The sequence below is a fragment of the Monodon monoceros genome, unplaced genomic scaffold (genome assembly GCF_005190385.1).
Source record: "Monodon monoceros isolate NGI ecotype Baffin Bay Population unplaced genomic scaffold, NGI_Narwhal_1 Super_Scaffold_20, whole genome shotgun sequence".
NCBI classification, from domain to species: Eukaryota; Metazoa; Chordata; class Mammalia; order Artiodactyla; family Monodontidae; genus Monodon; species Monodon monoceros.
Window position 1 is genome coordinate 62,069,915 of NW_021703777.1, and position 21,032 is coordinate 62,090,946.

The window sequence follows — 21,032 nt, forward strand, 5'->3', positions numbered from 1 at the left end:
CCGATTATCAGGTAAAATAAAAGAATATATTCTAGAGGAAATAATACCCACAGGACTAAGAAAAAAAGTACCGCCAGAAAGTGTAGTCTGCTCTTCCAGGGAAAGGGCAGTGAAACACGGTATAGTTGTAATAGATGTTCTGTTCCCCTGCACGAAGGTGCCTGTTATAATGCCTATCACACTCTAACAAAATATTAAAATGCCTTAGTATGACATGTACGAAGTTTCAAATAAATACATGAAGTGCAAAAAATGTTGTTGATATTTACTCAAATGCAGGTGTTTTAATATTCAATTACATAACACATCACCGGACACAGGCATTAGTTTCTGCAAAAATCCCCTCGTCAATAATGTGCTGGTAAGCAAGGATGACTATGACATCAAAGCTAGACAACACTGCTTTCACACAAAAGATGACTATGGGCCAGTCCCACCTATGAGCACAGATAAAAAATTCAAATTAAATGCAAAACCAGCGGTGCATTAAAAATAATATTACAGCTCTGGAAATGAACAGTGGTGATAGTACTACAACATTGTGAATGTATTTAATGCCACTGAACTGTACACTTAAAAATTGTTAAAATGGTACATTTCATGTACATCTTAGCAGAATTAAAAAAAAGATAACATTACAGATGCTGGAGACAACTCTACACAGAGCTCTCATTTCTGCATGTTTTTTTCACTGAGGTAGGGGCAGTTTTTGTTCTGAACAATCTTTTCAAGGATGCTTATAAAGCTTTGGGAGGTAGAGACAATGTCACCCCAGAGAACAAGGCAGCTTTGTTTTCCATCCAATATAAGAAAGATCACGTCTCCTTCCAGGGCAAAGGTTGTGCAGGTTTGCTTGAAGCCCCTTACTTGAGACTGAGGTTTCCTAAATTCCAATTCCTCAGTTGGGATATAAACCCACTGCATGTGCAGCATCCATCTAGGTCTGCCTGAATGCCCCCTGTGGGATATGGGGACAGGAGGAACTGGTGTAAAACTCACACTGCCTGCTGTGCAGTGATAAAGAGCTTCCTCCCTGACCCAGGAGTCTCTTGTCCTCTGCTAGCGCTCATGAACATGTGGCAGGCTACATACCAGGCTGTGAGCAGAACCAAGTCTCAGACCACTCACGGTTCTCCAGTTTGGGCCACAAAAAGATGGGTGCCGACAGACATGGCTCTCTGAAGAGAAAGGATGAAGTTAGGGGACAGGAGAAGATTGCGCAGGAAATGATTGTAGTGAACGCTCTCACCCAAGTGTTGAGTGAAGGTGAGGAAATAGGGGTCCCGGACTGTCCTACCTGTTAGTGAATATTTAGAAGCTGAGCAATGAGAGGTGGGATTGAAACAAGCTGTTGGAATGGTGTTCTGCTCAGGTGGGACAGGAAAGAGATGTCATCGTGACAACGGGCAGCAAGCCCTACAGCCCCAGTCAAAAGGCAATACACTGTGGCTGCTGAAATAAATGGTGTCAGCAATAAGGACATAGAACTTTGGTTCAGCCACTTGAAATTAGAAGTCAGTGCAAAGCTTTGCTTATTGGGGATGTCAACTGAAAAAAAAAAAAGGTACAACCTAAAAATTGGGAATTATGTTTTATTTGGTGGACCAAACTGAGGACTTAAGCCTGGAAGACAGCCTCTCAACTCTGAGGGACTGCTCCAAAGAGGTAAGGGAGGGGCCCGGGTACATAAGGGAGGGGCCGGTTTTCTTTGCAACAAAAACCAGGTAGTTGGAACATCAAAATGTTACTGTTAATTAAAGAAAAACAGACCTCTCAAGTTAATGAATTTGGTGCTTTTCTAGGTATGGGAGGATGCAAGGGTCTGGGCTCATTGAAATAATTCCTTTGATATGAACCTTAGCTATCCAGGGCCAGGATCCTGCTTTTGTCCATCCTGAAATGCCCTCAGGGTGCAGTCACTGATGGCTTGATGGCCACAACATCCTTAGCTTACTGATATGGCAGGCGACATTCTTTGTCCAAAGGGAGGAGCTGCTCTCTCCCTCCTTCTTTTTTCTGACCTCAGGAAAGTCTTGTTACTCTAAGAAACCAAATGTTTGGGTTTGTCCCAAAGGAGGACTGAAGGCCATACACACTCTGTACAAATATACTTAGGAACCTCAGGGAGGGGAGGGACTCAAATTTCTATGGCTTCCTTGGATATAGACACCCAAGTCACCATCCTACCTGGTCCATTGATGCTCAAATTTAATTGATGGGATTAGGACAGGGTTCTGAATGGGGAAGAGAAGCTAATTTGACCGTATGGGTGGAACTAATTCAATGTGCTGCTGTTGCCTGTACATCTGAATAAATAGTAGGAATTGAGGTGCTATAGGCTTATACTCCCATCCTGTAAGTATCAGAGGGGATTATCCCAATCAGGGAAGTATAGAAAGTAGAGACATGCTTGTGAGATGAACTCCCTGCCATTTGTCACTAGTGGGTGTGTCTTTACCCTCTGATTTCAAAGTTTTCACCCTATAGATGACATCCTATTGGTTGGCAAGTCAGAAGCCTCCATCTCAAGGCCCCTATCACACCTACACTAGCGGGGTGGCTGATAAACCCTAACAAAATTCAGAGGCTGGCTTTCCAAGTGAAGTTTCTTGGACTTAAATGGGCAGATTCACAACCCTCTATTTCTCTGGCACCCCAGGAAAAAGTGCTGTATATCTGCTCCACCTACCGTCTTCCTCCAACCAAACCTTTGAGGTTTAGCTTCTTGTTGGACTTTTGGGAAACTGGAGAGAGTATGTGCCCACTTGGGCTTTCTATTTGATCCTTTATATCAGCTAACCCACAAATCAGCATTTTTTGAGTGGGGCCCAAACCAATAGCAATGAATGCTCTCTTTGTCCCCTACAAAAAGCCTACATTGCAGCCTGCAAAAAATCATATGGTCTGCCTGAAGCAAGAAACTGCAGTGGCTGGCAATCTGACCTGCTGCTGTGTCTGTCACCCCTGTCCACAGGCTATGAAAACAGAAAAACTCATCCACTCTTGAACCATTTATTTTGCTACGCCTAATGCCATCGATGGGCGCTCCCAGGCATGGACACCGCCTTGTACATGTACAAACACACACACCAACACAATCTTTTAAAAATCTGATCGATGCAAATTCATATGCTTCTCCTGACTGCTAAGCAGCTTTGGGTTATGCCATGTACGACTCTCAAGGATATCACTACCCAGTGACATAGCCCAGGTTTCTCAACCAAACCAGTGTGATGATGATCCCAATCAAGTTTAACAACAAACCCCAAACTGGAGTGACTTGTGACCTTTGGGCTATCTGTTTGTATGTGGGGGAGAGATGGCCATGGACTCTCCATTGTGGATGAGGGTTGCTTTTTTGCTCATCTATTGCCCCATTGGCAATGACACCAGAGATTAACCAGTCAATCTAAATTGCATGAGTCATAATGGATAACAGAATGACTTTAGACCACATCCTTCATGTCTAAAATAACACCCTCTGCTCCCCATGATAACTATAGTGGGCTACGTCTGGGATCCTGGAAGGCACAATTGAGATCAGTACTGCTGGTTAGCCTCTTCCTTCTGCTTTTGGGATCTTACTGATATTAGCCTTAATTAATGCTATATGAGACACATTGAACAGGTTTGGTCCCACCCTCTGTTGGGCATTTTCAGCAGGTGGTCAATGGAGTGGCATACTCAACTTTGGCCAAGAATGTATAGGATCAAGGGATAGAATATCCTTGGGAGAGGCAATGTGCCATACACCCCTGAGTATCCCTGTACATTCTTTCTTTTTTAAATTTTATTTATTTTTGGCTGCATTGGGTCTTCGTTGCTGCACGCGGGCTTTTCTCTGGTAGCGGTGAGGGGGGGCTACTCTTCGTTGTGGTGCGCGGGCTTCTCATTGTGGTGGCTTCTCTTGTTGGCAGCACAGGCTCTAGGTGCGCAGACTTCAGTGGTTGTGGCACATGGGCTCAGTAGTTGTGGCTCGGGGGCTCTAGAGTGCAGGCTCAGTAGTTGTGGTGCACGGGCTTAGTTGCTCCGCAGCATGTGGGATCTTCCCGGACCAGGGCCCAAACCTGCGTCTCCTGCGTTGGCAGGCGGATTCTTAACCACTGCACCACCAGGGAAGCCCCTCCCTGTACATTCTTGTTGTGGGTATGCAAAAAATGCAAGGCCCTGATTAATCTTCATCCAGGCCATTCCTCAGCATTGTGTTTGCAGTGAGCAACCTTGGGGGATGAAGTGATGCATCCTTCTGGGACAAAGAGCAGGCTTACTAATTGCTTGCCATAAAAGAGATGGATTAACTAAGTTCAGTGTTCTAGGCTGCTACGTGAACCTCTGCATGCTTAGTATTCATCTGGGCCCCTCCACATTGCCCCTGTGGGGATTGAGGAGGTAAGGAGAACCAGTGGCAAACATGATGCTCATGCTGCTTGCTGGGCCATGAGTAATAAAGGCCTCTGTCTCTGATCCAGGAGTCTCCTACTTTATTCCTGCATCTAGGAAACAGTAATAGGTTAACTTATTAGCTTGCAACTAAGGTAAAATAAAATCCCATTATATTTGACTGTCTCTCAATTTCTTTAGTACATATTGTTCTCGTTGAGCTCTATTTTATTTCTTGTACCAAGTTTCAGCATTTTTAGTTTTCATTGCATTTATCCATTTTATATATTAGCATATCTTCACTCTTCATACTTTTATTTTCTTAATATCTAAAATATTTGTAGTTATTTCCCCCTTCTGTGTTTCGACTATATATTTGTCTTATTTCAAGTAAAGTTCATTAATCAGTCCTTTTATAGATCCAGCTCTTAATTTTGTAAATCTCAATTTTTGTGGTTGATATTATTGTTCTCCAACTCATTGTTTTTTGTCCTTTATTATTTCTGTTATTTTTGGCAGAGGAGGAGCAGGGGTTACTGTTACTTTTTTCCAATCTCTTGATTTAAATGCTTGCTCATTTGTGAACAGTTTTATTTCCTGATTAACATATTTAAAATTACAGGTTTTCCTCTAATTACTCATCTTTAGCTGTGTCCCACAATTTTGATTTTAATGGTTTATTACTTGATTATCAGTCTAAATTATTTTACTTTCTTTATGATTTTCATCTTTAACAAAGGGTAATTTAGAAAGACATTTTTAGTTTCCAGACATATTGAAGTTTTTTCTATCCTTTTGAAAAATTATTTTCTAATTTTATGCATTATGGTCAGAGAAATGATTTATATAATTCTTTTGAATCTGAGGCTTCCTTTAAGGGCTACTATATGGTCTATTTTTTCAAATGTAAGAGATATGCTTGAAAAACATGTATTCTCAGTTTATAGGGTGTGGAGTTTTATACATGTATGTACATATACAGCCATATGTTTATGTTGGCTGTATCTTCTTGTTCTATTGTACTTGTTATTCTTCTTGTTGCTCACCACTATATCACACTTTTTTTCCACCCTAAGATTCTATCTTTTTAGATAATAAGGTTAGTACTCCAGCTTTCTTTCGGTTCCCATTTGCCTGGTGAATCTTTTTCTTTCCTTCTATTTTCAAATTTTAAAAAGCATATCTCTCTTGTAACTCACATACTGTCTTTTGTTTTAATAAATTTATTTATTTTTCAATATTTATTTTTGGCTGTGTTAGGTCTTCATTGCTGCGCATGGGCTTTCTCTAGTTGCGGTGAGTGGGGGCTACTATTCGTTGCGGTGCGCAGGCTTCTCATTGCAGTGGCTTCTCTTGTTGCGGAGCACAGGCTCTAGGCACGCGGGCTTCAGTAGTTGTGGCATACAGGCTCAGTAGTTGTGGCTCGCAGGCTCTAGAGTGCAGGCTCAGTAGTTGTGGCAAACAGGCTTAGTTGCTACACGGCATGTGGGATCTTCTTGGATGAGGGCTCGAACCCATCTCTTCTGCATTGGCACGCGGATTCTTAACCACCGTGCCACCAGGGAAGTCCCCTGTCTTTTAAATCTGATTCTTTTTTAAAAAATCAATTTATTTATTTATTTTTGGCTGCGTTGGGTCTTCGTTGCCATGCGTGGGCTTTCTCTAGTTGCTGCAAGTGGGGGCTGCTCTTCGTTGCAGTGCATCGGCTTCTCATTGTGGGGGCTTCTCTTGCTGTGGAGCACAGGTTCTAGGCACGCAGGCTTCAGTAGTTGTGGTGCGTGGGCTCAGTAGTTGTGGCTCACTGGCTCTAGAGCACAGGCTCAGTAGTTGTGGCTCACGGGCTTAGTTGCTCCGCAGCATGTGGCATCTTCCCGGACCAGGGATCGAACCCGTGTCCCCTGCACTGGCAGGTGGATTCTTAACCACTGCATCACCAGGGAAGCCCCTGATTCTTTCTTTTTATTGATGGATTTTATCCATCAATTTACAATTTGTTGTGGTTACTCTTGCATAAGGATTTATTTCTGCCATTTTGTTTCATATTTTCCATCTACTGTACTTCAATTTCGTTTTGATTTTTCTTCTTTTCCTGCTTTCCACTGCAGAGGTCAAGTGTTCTTCTGCTGGTTTAAATATTAAATCACTTTTGAAAGCATCCCAAAATGACTTCATCATTATTAGTTAAGTGGTCATGGGCAAGTCTTGCCTGTGCTCTCATCTGTAAAATGAGAATAAAGGAGAATATGGTTGTTGTGGGAATTAATATATGTAAAACTCTTGAGAAAGTGCCTGGTAAGAATAAAGTTCTATGTGTTTACTGTTATATCATTTTGATAGTTGCTCTTAAGACACCTGTTTGTGTTACCCCTCCTTGTTGATTTCTGAAATATCGAGATTTGTATGTTCTCTTGACAGGTATTTTACCTCATGTGCCTTTCTTCTCTTTCTGTCCTCCTCCCCACTATCTAGCATGTTGGTATTATCCAGATTCTAAAATTTTTGGTCTTAATTTTTATATTTTGTTTCTTTTTTTGGTCCCTCCTCTTCTTAATATGCTTTACCAAGCTATTTGATTATCTTTAATTATGACATCTCTTGCAGCATCTTCTATACCTACTTCTCTGATTACTTCCTTCAAGCTTTTTCAATGTTGATCTTCACTTGACAAACATTGAGACTTTGTATGCCTAAGAACATTTTTATTACACCTTCAGATTTGAATGACAGCATAGTTATAAAATAGGTTCAAAATTCATTTCTTTCAATGTTCTAAAAGTACTATGTTGCTCATTTCCAGTGTAATTATCAAGAAGGTTGATGTTGTCTCAGCTCTGTTGGAATTGCTATAATAATTTACCATAGATTAGTAAACAATAAAAATTTATTTCTCATGGTTTTGGAGGCTAGAAGTCAGAGATAAGGGTGCCAGCATGGTCAGGTTCTGGTGAGAGCCCTTTTCTGGGTTATAGACTGCTGACTTATTATTGTACCTTCATACAGCAGAGAGTGCAAGAGCTTTCTGGGCTTCCTTTTACAAGGGTACTAATCCCATTCATGAGGGCTCCGCCCTCATGACCTAATTACCTCCCAAAGGCCCCACTTCCTAATATCATCACATTAGAAAATAGGGTTTCCACATACCAATTTTGGGAGACACATTCAGTCCACAACAGATGTAAATCTGACCCTTGTTCCTTTTTAGGTGACCTGTTTTCTCTCTGAAGCTTTTATAATTTCTCTCTTGTCTTCAATATTGTGTCTAAATGTGGGTTTTTCCTTCTCTCCTACTTGGCTTTCTCTGAGCCCTTTTAATAAAGACCTCAGACTTTATTAAAGTATGCTTAATTTGGGGACATTTATCTCCATTATTTCTTAAACTATTTTCTACACTCCTTTCTAATATTTCTCATTTCTAAGGCTCATTATTACCTGGATGTTGGCACTCCTACACATATCCCCTATGATGTTCATCCTTTCTTTTACATTTTCAATCTCTTTTTCTGATGCCTTCTGGAAGAAGTCCTCAATCTTATCTTCAAATGCACTACTTTAAAGCTATATCTGTACCTAATCCTTCCTCAAAGAAAAACAGGAGCAGTATCAAACATAATGAAAAAGCACTAAGTGGAAATATTAGGTATGAAAAAGGTAATAGTGGAAATAAAGAACACATGGGGGTTGTTGGTGTCTTGATAAGAATGGTTTGACTGGAGTAATGGGAATAAATTGTGATTAGGTGATTAGAATAGTTCAAGAAGGAAAGGTAGCATGAAGTGAGTATGGATAACTCCTTTCAAGGAACTTTTGCTACAAAGAGTATGAAAAATGGAATGGTATGGTTCGAGAGGGTTTTAAAATGGGAGATTAAAAATGGGAGGTATTTTTTGATGATGGCCATTCTGACTGGTGTGAGGTGATACCACATTGTAGTCTTCACTTGCATTTCTCTAACGATTAGTGATATTGAGCAACCTTTCATGTGTTTGTTGGCAATCTGTATTATCTTCTTTGGAGAAATGTCTATTTAGGTCTTCTGCCCATTTTTGGATTGGGTTATTTGTTTTCCTGATATTGAGCTGCACAAACTGCTTGTAAGTTTTAGAGATTAATCCTTTGTCAGTTGCTTCGTTTGCAAATATTTTCTCCCATTCTGAGGGTTGTCTTTTCATCTTGTTTATGGTTTCCTTTGCTGTGCAAAAGCTTTGAAGTTTCATTAGGTCCCATTTGTTTATTTTTGTTTTTATTTCCATTTCTCTAGGAGGTGGGTCAAACAGGATCTTGCTGTGATTTATCTCAGAGTGTTCTGCCTATGATTTCCTCTAAGAGTTTTCTAGTGTCTGGCCTTCATTTGGGTCTTTAATCCATTTTGAGTTTATTTTTGTGTATGGTGTTAGGGAGTGTTCTAATTTCATTCTTTTACATGTAGCTGTCCAGTTTTCCCAGCACCACTTATTGAAGAGGCTGTCTTTTCTCCATTGTATATTCTTGCCTCCTTTATCAAAGATAAGGTGACCATATGTGTGTGGGTTTATCTCTGGGGCTTCCTATCTTGTTCCATTGATCTGTATTTCTGTTTTTGTGCCAGTTGGCCATCATCAAAAAATCTACAAACAATAAATGCTGGAGAGGGTGTGGAGAAAAGGGAACCCTCTTGCACTGTTGGTGGGAATGAAAATTGGTACAGCCACTATGGAGAACAGTATGGAGGTTCCTTAAAAAACTAAAAATAGAATTACCATATGACCCAGCAATCCCACTACTGGGCATATACCCTGAGAAAACCATAATTCAAAAGGAGTCACGTACCACAATGTTCACTGCAGCTCTATTTACAATAGCCAGGACATGGAAGCAACCTAAATGTCCACTGACAGACGAATGGATAAAGAAGATGTGGCACATATATACAATGGAATATTACTCAGCCGTAAAAAGAAACGAAATTGAGTTATTTGTAGTGAGGTGGATGGATCTAGAGTCTGTCATACAGAGTGAAGTAAGTCAGAAAGAGAAAAATAAATACCGTTATGCTAACACATATATATGGAATCTGAAAAAAAGAAATGGTTCTGATGAACCTAGGGGCAGGACAGGAATAGAGACGCAGATGTAGAGAATGGACTTGAGGACACGGGGAGGGGGGAAGGGTAAGCTGGGATGAAGTGAGAGAGTGGCACTGACATATATACACTACCAAATGTAAAACAGATAGCTAGTGGGAAGCAGCCGCATAGCACCGGGAGATCAGCTCCATGGTTTGTGACCACCCAGAGGGGTGGGATAGGGAGGGTGGGAGGGAGACGCAGAGGGAGGGGATATGGGGATATATGTACACGTTTAGCTGATTCACTTTGTTATTCAGCAGAAACTAATACAACATTGTAATGCAATTATACTCCAATAAAGATGTTAAAAAAAAAAAAAAAAAGAAAGTGCCTGGAATCTGAGTTCAGAGACTTCTCCATATCCCACCATGATAAAATTTGATTTGAATAAATTATACTTAACTTTAGAATTAAGAATATTGCTACCATTATACAAAATTATTTGTAAGAAAGAGAAAATAAATGGACTGGAAAGTTTATTGGAAAATCTATGTCAAGCTCTATAATTTAAAATTATTTAAAACAAATTAAAAACATCTATAAAAGGTCAGAACATTCAGTATTTCAAGATAAAGCTACTTTAAAAAATTGTATCATGGTTATGAAAATAACAATTATGGCAAACTATACATTTTTCAATTATAGAAACATTAGAAATAAAATATTGAACAAAATATGCCTTGCTGTTGTTTTGGGGAAAAGGTGGGGACAAATTTTAAAATTTTATTTACATATATTTATTAAAAGATTTTCCATATGACATTGTAAATAGTCCCATTTCTATTGTATTTTGCTGTAACACATGAATTCACACACAGGAGACAGAATACATAAAATTACATAGATGGTGAAAAAGTAAGCCACATCACACCAAATACATAATTACTGCAAAGGGCATAATGAGAACATATAAGGAATATTAGTTTTAGAAAAAGAGTGCTGCCCACCCCCAGGTACACACAAACACTCACACACAAACTGCACTTTATTAAACCACAGGAGGAAATAAAATGTATCATAAATAATTGGTCTTCCATTTTCCAATGCTAGTTTTTAAGTTCTTTTTCGATCATAATGAAATTTATTAAGAACAGGATTTTCTTCCAATGTATGGTTTAAACACGATTAGTTTTTGTACGACAATCTATTTTGTACTTTTGTTCTTTTATTAATATCGGTATATATCTAAATCCTTTAAAGTTACAACTTTGAAAATTCACTGTAAAAAGCTGTTTTCTATCTAATGTGCCACAACAGGTCAGTGTTTACATACTATTCTGGAAAACTGATAAATTACAACACACAGGTTTAGAAGCAAAAAACTGGATATTATTGAATGTATAATGGAATTTTAACAAAATGTTTTACTGTATTTACCCTATATATTGATACTTTTGTATTCAAAATTTTAGATTCATACAGTGAGAAATTTTATTTACTGAAAAATATCCCAAATTTCTGTTCTATCGTTTTACAAAATTCTAAATACAGCTTTTAGTTTAATTTTGATAGTGTTTATACTATGTGAAGAGTCCATGTGGTAGCCAAAATAGTATATTGTATATAATATATGAATGTATCTTTTCTATCACAGTTCTTCTAGTTGGCAATAACAAATTATATATGGCAACCATTATTTTATCAAGACCTTTGCTATTATAAGAATAGACCTGAATATAGTCCCCTCAATGACAGACAGCATATTGGTACATAATTAATTTTACATTTAGAAGAAAAAAGTTAAACATGACAGCATAGCATCAAAGTTGATCATCCCTTGTGAATGTATTAAAGATATGGGTTATAAACACAGGCATGGAAATGAGAATATTTATATACATATATCATGGCTCATTAAGAAAAAGATTATTAAAGCATAATGTGAATACTACATCATATTAATTCACAGTATAAACACACTTTGAGAAGTAATTTAAGTCAGGAATAATAAAAATACAGATATAACATTAGCACTATCCATACATATTCTGTTCTGTCATATGTATGAAAATATACACATGGATATAGCTCTTTTAAACCAAATTTTTACATAAATATTCACTGATTTAAATAAAAGTTGACAGAGGTAGAATTTGTGTCAATGTTCATAATTTTCAGGAACAAGTGCTTCAAATATTTCATTACTGTCTGTCCTTTAAAAAAATCCGTATAGCCAACTCATGAAAGCCACCATTCTGAAAAAGTGGGGAGGGGAAAGGTGGATTAAGAAAAAAATGATAAAATTACTCAGTACTTTCATGAAAAACTGCAATTCAGTAATGTTTTAACTGAAATTATAATCTCTAATAAAACCTTTGCCCACAAATTATAGTTAATAGTCAAGAAGTATTGTTCTATATTTCAAAAAGATATTCCCTTTAAACTATTATACAAAAGCACTTCAAAGTATAAGAGTACTGAAAGAATGATACACAGTGAAAAGAATGGGGTAACATAGAATGTTAATTGAGAAAAATTGCTCAAAAGAAGGGATACTATGATGTATAGGTTTCATAAAATTACAAACAAGTACTGTAAATTATGTTGTCTGAGTCTTAAAATAGCATGTTAGGGATAGTCAAATATTTTTCCAAGTATGTTGACCTTATGTGCTATCTAACCACCCTCCCAATTAAAAAACACAGACATTAAAATATAAAAAAATCACACAATGGAAACACTGAGAAAGTAATTATTTTTTTCTATATCGAGGAACACATACTTAAGAAGAAATTATCAGGCAGGTTGTCAAATACTGATGTAAAACATTGTTTATAAGAAAAAAAAGCTGGAAACAAACTATTGATATACGTTCCATAAGAGGAGAATGATTAAATAATTTATGAAATATCCATGTGATCAACTGTTAAATCACTATTTTAAAATGGCATTTTTGAAAATGCTTTTAATGATAAGAATAAATGCATGCAACTATATTAAGGGGAAAACCCCACAGAACAGAACAAAACAAAAAAACTGATAAAAACTATTTTGAGTATGATTTCTATTAGAATTATACATGTATGTCTATGCTTGTGTGTATATTTATTACAAATTAAACACAAGAAAGGAGTAGGGGCTTCCCTGGTGGTCCAGTGGTTAAGACTCCATGCTCCCCTCCCAATGCAGGGGTCACGGATTTGACCCCTTGTTGGGGAACTAAGATCCTGCAAAGATTCTGCATGTCGCATGTCACGGCCAAAATAAATAAATAAATAACGTTTTAAAAAAATAAATAAATAAACCTTTTTTTTCTTTTTAAAAAGAAGGGAGTGTACCAAATGGCTAATTGCTATTTTCTCTGGGTTGTAGGATTAAAAGTGATTTTGATTTGTACATCCATGTTCACAGCAGCATTTTCACAACAGCCAAAAGATGGAAGCAAGTCAAGTGATGAATGGATAAACAAAGTGTGCTATATACATAGTATGGAATAATATTCAGCCTCAAAAAGGAAGGGAATTCTGACACATACTCCCTCCCTCATGGATAAAACTTGAAAACATTATAGTACGTGAAATAAGTCAGTCACAAAAACACAAATGCTGCATGATTCCACTTACTTAAGGTACAAAGAATAGTCAAATTCATAGAGACAGAAATTGTCACGGTGATTGCAAGAGGTTAGGGGAAAGGGAGAATGGGGAGTTAAGTGTTTAATGGGTACAGAGTTTTAGCTGGGGAAGATGAAAAAGTTCTGGAGATTGATGGTGGAGATGATTTTTGCACAAGAGTGTGAACGTATTAACTGCCAGAGAAATGTACACTTAAAAATGGTTAAAATGATAAATTTGACCTTATGTATATTTTACTCCAATAAAAAAAATATAAAAAGAAGTGATTTTGGTTATCTTCTTTATACTTTTGTATTTTATGTTTTCTCAGTGAGCATTTTTTAGATGCAATAATCAAAACAGTAAAAGCAAAACTGGATTATATATGTTAACTATTAGAGACACTGTAAATACGACTTGATATGAATATTTCATATTCATTTCTGGGTACTTATGGGGAAATCCCTTAAAATTAGTTTTGGTGACAACGTTAGAAAATATGAATGGAAATGTGCTACCAATTAACAATATCATTAGGATACTCTGGGAATTTGTTAATGGTTGTAGACATTTTCTAATCTACATCTACTAGAATGGCTATAATAAAAAAATGGAAAATAACAAGTGTTGATAAGGACTTGGAAAACTGGAACTCTTACACTGCTGGTGAGAATGGTACAGTTATGTGGAAAAAGTTTGGCAGGTATTCAAAAAGTTAAACATAGAATTACCTTATGACCCAGCAACTCTAGGTACTCCCAAAAGATATTAAAACAGACTAAAACAGATACTTGTACACCAATGTTCACAGCAGCATTATTCACAATAGCTAAGAGATGAAAACAACCCAGGTGTCCATCAACTGATGAGCAAAAGAACAAAACGTGGTATAAACACAAAGGAATATCATTCAGGGATGAAAAGGAATGAAGTTCTGATACATGCTACAACACAGATGAACCCTGAAGACATTATTCTAAATGAAGTAAGCTAGATGCAAAAAGACAAATATCGTATAAATTCACTTATATGAAAATCTAGAGTAGGCTAATTTATAGAGATAGAAAGTAGATTAGAGGTTATCAGGGGCAGGGAAGTGAAGACAGGGGACTGGAGAGTTATTGCTTAATAGATACAGAGTTTCTGTCGGGGTGATAAAAAATTCTGGAAATAGTGGTGATGGTTGTACAACGTTGTGAATTTAATGCCACTGAGTTGTACACTTTACAAAAGAGTTAAGAAGGCAAAGTTGAGGGACTTCCCTGGTTGTCCAGTGGTTAAGACTTTGCCTTCCAATGCAGGGGGTGTGGGTTCGATCCCAGGTCAGGGAAATAAGATCCCACATCCCTCCTGGCCAGAAAAAAAACAAAACAAAACATAAAACTGAAGCAATATTGTAACAAATTCAATAAAGACTTTAAAAATGGTGCACATCAAAAAAATCTTTAAAAAAAAAGTAGGCAAAGTTCATGTTATATATATTTTATCATAATTTTAAAAAGTTTTCTAATTCATTACAGCTTTAGAGACTGCTGGAAAGCACTATGTTCTAGATCAGTGGTTCTTTTTTTTTTTTTTTTTTTGCGGTATGCGGGCCTCTCACTGTTGTGGCGTCTCCCGTTGCGGAGCACAGGCTCCGGACGCGCAGGCTCAGCAGCCATGGTTCACGGGCCCAGCCGCTCCGCGGCATGTGGGATCTTCCCGGACTGGGGCACGAACCCATGTCCACTGCATTGGCAGGCGGACTCTCAACCACTGTGCCACCAGGAAAGCCCCCAGTGGTTCTTAAAGTATAGTTTGGGGATCCCTGGGAGTCAAGCCTCTTTTCATAAACTAAGGAATTACTTGCTTTTTCACTCATATTATCTCACGAGTATACAGATAAGTTTTCCAGGGGCTATGTGACATGAAAGGCCAGTTAGTAAATAAATATTTCAGATTTGTGGGTCACAGGGTCTCTGTCACAACTACCTAATTCTGCCACTGCAAAAAAGCAGTCTGAGACAATATGTAAACAAATCGGTGTGGCTTAATAAAGCTTAATTTACAAAATTAGGCAGTGGTGTGGATTTGGCCTATAGGGGCCTAGTTTACCAACCCTTGATCTAAAATGCAGCTGTGAATCAAGCAGGAAAAAAATGCTTGTGTCACAACTGCCAAGAGGCTTTATAATGAGAAGCAGAACCTCCATCTAATCACATTCAAATTAATGCAGCAGCTTAGAAGTTGTGAGGACAAAGTGACTGCTGCCAGCACTAGGAAGTGGTCCTCAAAGTGAAAGAGGAAGTCAAATGTTTTAGTCAAATAAACAAACACAAAAGCAAAAAGCACAGCAATCAGGAATCATTTAAACATAGGCCCTACAGATATCAGTAAACCCTGGGGCATCAGTATATTAAAGAATAGAACATAGCTAATACTCTTATGAGGATTCTGAAGTCACCAAGGAAATGCTTAATTATCTCCTATAAAATTCTATTGGGAGAAGCCAAAAAAATGAATAATTTTTAAAAGGACTGACTTTACTATTTCTGTCAATAAGCCTGCATTTTTCAGTCATCTACTTTTCAAACCCTGGGTCTGACATGCTTCTTTCCCATTCACTCCCATCTCCAATGAATGAGCACATCACTTTGACCCTTCCTCAGCCAAATGTGTCCTAGCTCTTTACAATCACTCTGGAAAACTGCCTTACCATAACTACTCAAGCTCGAACACATGCACATCCAATGACCTGACAATCTCACTCCTAAGTGTATACCCAAAAGAAATGCACACATCTGTTCGCCAACATAAGGTACTAGAATGTTCATCATAATTCTACCTGTAATAGCCCAAACTGGAAATTATCACATGCCCATCAAAAACAGAGTGAGTACATGGACTGTGGTATGTTCACATAATGGAATACTACACAGCAACAAGACTGAACCAACTGCAAGTACACAGCAGTATGGATGAATGTCACAGAGGCACTATTGAGAAAAAAAGCCAGAAATATATGATTTCGCTTATAAAATGTCCAGAAACAGACAAAAGAAATCTATGCTTTTAATAACCGAGACAGTTACTTTTAGAGTAAGGCTTATGACCAGAAGGACACCCAAGAGAGGTCATGTTTTGTTTCTTGATCCGGGTGCAGGTTGCATAGGTGTGTTCAGTTTGTAAAAATTCATTGAGCTGTATACCCTATGATATAGCACTTTCCTGTATGTATATAATAATTTATCTTAAAATATCTAGCTTTCAATATTAAATAATATTTTCTATGTCTTTGTCCACACTTTCACTATCTGTTATTTGTACCTTGAGTTTGGCACTTCATCAAATATTACCCTGTGATATATTGTCATTTAATTTTTGTTGTGGATGTCTTCTCTCTCTCTTTTTTTAAATCGGCATTGGGTCTTAGTTGTGGCGTGTGGGATCTTCATTGAGGCATGCGGGATCTTTCGTTGCGGCGTGCAGGCTCTTCCTTGCAGTGCATGGGCTTCTCTCTAGTTGTGGTGCGTGGGTTTTCTCTCTCTAGTTGTAGTGGCACATGGGCTTCTCTCTAGTTGTGGCGTGCAGGTTTTCTCTCTAGTTGTAGTGGCGCATGGGCTTCTCTCTAGTTGTGGCGTGCAGGTTTTCTCTCTAGTTGTAGCGGCGCGTGGGCTTCTCTCTAGTTGTGGTGCGTGAGTTTCCTCTCTCTAGTTGTGGTGTGCGGGCTCCAGAGCACGTGGGCTCTGTAGTTTGTGGCACCCAGGCTCTCACTGAGGCGCGCAAGCTCAGTAGTTGTGGTGCATCGGCTTAGTTGCCCCACGGCATGTGGGATCTTAGTTCCCCGATCAGGGATCAAACCCACGTCCCCTGCATTGGAAGGCAGATTCTTTACCACTGGACCACCAGGGAAGTCCCCAGATGTCTTCCTTTTTAATTAATGTATAATTTATGTACAATAAAATACATGGACTGTAAACGTTCAGTTCAACAAATTTTTACAATTGTATACAGCCATGTAACCATCACCACCATGATACAGCACATTCCATTACCTCTGAAAGTTCCCTACCACCTTTATAGGCAATCTCCTCTCCCCTCACACAGAAAACAACTCTTGTAATTTTTATAACCAGAGATAAGTTTTGCTTGTACTTGGTGTTACATACATACCTTTCTGATAATCAGTTTTTATGTTCAGGAGAATGTAAAGGAGACTTCAGAGTAGAACTAAGGGGTGGTGTGCGAAGACCGTGCCGACGCATCTCTTGGATTGCTCGTTCTCTGTCAATAAAGACAAAATAAGAGATTATACCAAAAAGTGGTAAACAAATAAAAGGTCCTGTTATTGTTATTAGTTAAGTAATTTCTACTCAATTGATTAATTAGTATTTCTACTAAATTTAAATCCTTTGAAGGGACTTCCCGGGTGGCACAGTGGTTAAGAATCCGCCTGCCAATGCAGGGGACACAGGTTTGAGCCCTGGTCCAGGACGATCCCACATGCCGTGGAGCAACTAAGCCCGTGTGCCACAACTACTGGGTCGGCGTTCTAGAGCCCGTGAGCTACAACTACTGAGCCCACGTGCCACAACTACTGAAGCCCGCGCGCCTAGAGCCCGTGCTCCACAACAAGAGAAGCCACCGCATAGAGAAGCCTGCACACCTCAATGAAGAGTAGCCCCTGCTTGCCATGGCAACTAGAGAAAGCCCACGCAGCAACAAAGACCCAACACAGCCATAAACAAACAAATAAATAAATCCTATGTCTTTATATCATTTTTAAGTTGAGGATAAAAGATGTCAATTAAAGGAATATGTACTTTAAGAGATTGTTCAAAGCCCCTCTGAATATAGATTTTCAAAGTTGGTTGGTTCCCCTCTCTGCCCCTACCTTTCCCACCCCTTCTTGCACATAAATCTAGTCCTCTTCCTTCCTGTCTCAAAATGCCCAAATGTTAGAAGTAAAATAATCTACTTTCTGTTATGTCTTGGTCTGCCCCACAAAGCATAATGACTGTGTTGCCACCTCTACTGTGGGCTATTCACAGTCCCTGGCCCAGACTTTCTGACTTGAGCTCTTCAGTACCTAGGATTTCTACCTAGACGGGTGCTTCACAAACTTTTTTCATTATAATCCCCTACAAAAACTTTTTTAGATGCCCCTCCCCAAATTATTCCCCCTCCGTCCAATTTTAATACATCAGATTTTAATACACAGATACACTGTTAATATACTGTGGCCCTTCCGAGGGCCATAAATCACTGTAGTGCCTAAGGTTTCTTTGCCATTCCCTCTTCCCCAAGAATCTATATTGTTCCCTGCAGAGACAATATTGCCTCTTTAAAAATGCAAGACCTAGTTGCATGGTAAACAGAAGGAAAGACATGGTCATGTGGGTCAAGGTTTCTTTGGGGACCAGGGGCAAGGAAAAAGGAGAAGAATTAAGGGAGCCTATAACCCTAGGCAACAGAGAGCTTGGTTTAGGACCCTTGAAGAGAATTTCAGTTGTCATTAATAAATGAAAATCATTACATATATACAGTTTAGTACATTCAGAAAATAGATCTTCTAAATTACAAGAAATTAACAACACTGCTTTCATGACACTGATGCAACCTCAGGCTTCATTTCTCTTTGAAATCACAAATATTGATTTCCTAGCAAATTCCATCTATAATCCAAATTGCACATCACTTAAAAGTTTTGAAGCAAATGGTTAAGAATAAGATTAGAGAACTCAAAATATTGACCTAAATAAGCAATCTGACCACTATTTGAGAATGAAATCTTAGGAATGCTGATGCCTATGGTATTAATACAGTAGGAAAGAATAATGGAAGAAAAGTAAATTGACAAATTGATTCACAAATTAGACTTGCATTTTAACTGTTAAAGCAGGTCTCATTCCTGTCTGTAACACTTGGAGATTAAAATTTTCAACATAATAAAGCAAAAGAACTGAAATATAAGTGACTATGAAAATTCCTAAGCTGTAGGGAATATATTGAAAAGATTAAGAGCACAGGCTTTAAAATTAGACAAACCTATATGGATTTTAGTCTTGGCTCTGCTATTTACTATTTGCGTGACCTTAGTTTTTAATAATAATATAGGCACAATAATAGACAGTTAATAGGATTAATCAGATACATACATAGTATCTGGCATATATTTGTTAAGTGCCCTTAAGATCATCAGCATCATCGCTTTCATGATGATTTGTATTTGGAATTTCCTATTGGACCATAATGTTTTGGGCTCTTGTAGGATCCTTACTAGCTTGCTGATTCCCTAACTATATCCTTTGAAATAATGCCTTAATTTTGTCCTGAGGAATGCTACAGCAAACATTTATACAATACTTGCTACTTTATTGTGGGGATATTATCTTCTACAACACTTGTTGCCTTTTTAGGAAGAATTACCAAAGAAATTTATTTTACATATTAATGCTAAGAAAAGTTTGCTATTTGTAAGCCATATTAAATCCTTTTGGAATAGAATAGGGAATAAATAAAAACGCTGTTCAATGCTAAAAATATATTCTTACCGTTCGTATCTTTCAGTTGAAATCTGCCTTTTCAGAACATCAAGATCTGTTTGTAATTGTGCCATTTTAGCCCGAAGCATGGTGTTTTCCCGGCTTTGACTATTTCTTAAAAACAAATTTAGAAAATCAAATAAATAATAAATACTCTGTTTTATAGCATCAAGTGCTATGGATTTTTGTTTTTGTTATTAATAAATACAAATGGAGGTGACATATAAGGATGAAAAAAAGAGAAGACTTTCCAACAATAATTCCATAAACGTCTGGAGCTTCTATCACAAAGTTTTCTTTTTCATTCATCTCATTTATTTAACGAACATTTACTAAGCTTCTAGTATGTGCTAGGCACTGCAGCAATGCTGGAGATACAAATGTGAGAAGACATGAATTGTAATATCAAAAAGTAAAGTATCTTTATTGGCTCTTTCTTGACTCCTACCTCAGAAAGAGATATATTTCTAATTCCTTTTAAAAGTTAATTATTCCACTCATACTATCTACTCTGTGTTTCCTCCCTTCTTCCAAAAATATGTCCAAACTTCTCCATTATCAATCTCCTAAAAGGTAATCAATATTATGAGGGTCAAATTTCATGGCCTTTTCAAAGTCTTTTTCCTAATCCATAGCATGAAACACAGCCAACTCTCCCCATTCTGAAATGCTCTCCCCTTCGCTGACTTCTCTCTTCATTCCTCAAATTTAGGTATTTTTCTAAAGTCCACCCGTTCACTTCCATGGGTACCACCTCTGTGGAGAACATATACAAATTACACGCCCAAACATGATGTCTCTTCTGAGCTAAGCCCCCTGAGTTTCCCAAAGCAGCGGCCATGTAATCAAAATACTTTGCTTTGCACTCCCATCCCCCAGTCCCCCAACACTTCGAAAACAAAATTTTTTTGGTTCCTCCACTATTTTTCTATCATTTGTTTTACACTACAAATCTATAAAAAATTATTCATATTGAAAAATTATTTGTGACAAGCTATTTTCCTCACATAAGTTGATTCATGACACTTACAATTTGCTTTCTGAAAGGGTTAACTTCTCTTTAAGTAGCTGAATTTCTGTATCCTTCTCGTGGGAGGTTAAATGGGAATGAAATTCTTTATCTCTATTTGTAGCCAACAATGATTCAAGGTTTTTAATCGTATGTCTCTCACTTGACAGTTGTTTTTTTAACAGCTCTGATTCTGATTTTACATTTTCTAATTCCACTGCAACCTACAAGAAAAACAAAGCAAGATTACTTCAGTATAATTTTAGACTTACTCTGAACAATTATCTGCAGAGCTATACGCACATCAGTTGCTTCATTTTGGGTACTGATTAAAGATTCTGTAATACTTTTCACATATAGGAAAAACATCTTATTGTCAAAATAATCTTTGTTATTTTTAGCAAAGACCTATCCCAACCCTCAAATAGTTTTCTTTCATGTTATCTTGTCAAGAGAGGGT

At 37.9% G+C, this 21,032-nt stretch overlaps 1 protein-coding gene across 7 annotated transcripts in view; it reads right to left on the reverse strand.

Moving 5' to 3' along the window:
• Positions 1-6,581: 6,581 nt before the first annotated feature.
• CEP135 (centrosomal protein 135) overlaps positions 6,582-21,032 on the reverse strand; it is an 82,089-nt gene continuing 67,638 nt past the window's right edge. For 2 of the 7 annotated variants that reach the window (XM_029235984.1, XM_029235985.1), the window contains exons 22-25: positions 20,594-20,796; positions 19,573-19,677; positions 17,192-17,302; positions 11,456-11,680 (exon numbers count right to left, since the gene is read on the reverse strand). In XM_029235984.1, coding sequence (XP_029091817.1) covers positions 17,203-17,302; positions 19,573-19,677; positions 20,594-20,796 — 408 coding nt within the window. In that variant the 3' untranslated portion in view covers positions 11,456-11,680; positions 17,192-17,202. Of the gene's footprint in view, positions 6,599-9,991; positions 11,681-13,885; positions 13,902-16,847; positions 16,889-17,191; positions 17,303-19,572; positions 19,678-20,593; positions 20,797-21,032 lie in introns of those variants that run through there. The other 5 variants (XM_029235980.1, XM_029235983.1, XM_029235978.1 and 2 more) reach the window with 5 other exon arrangements.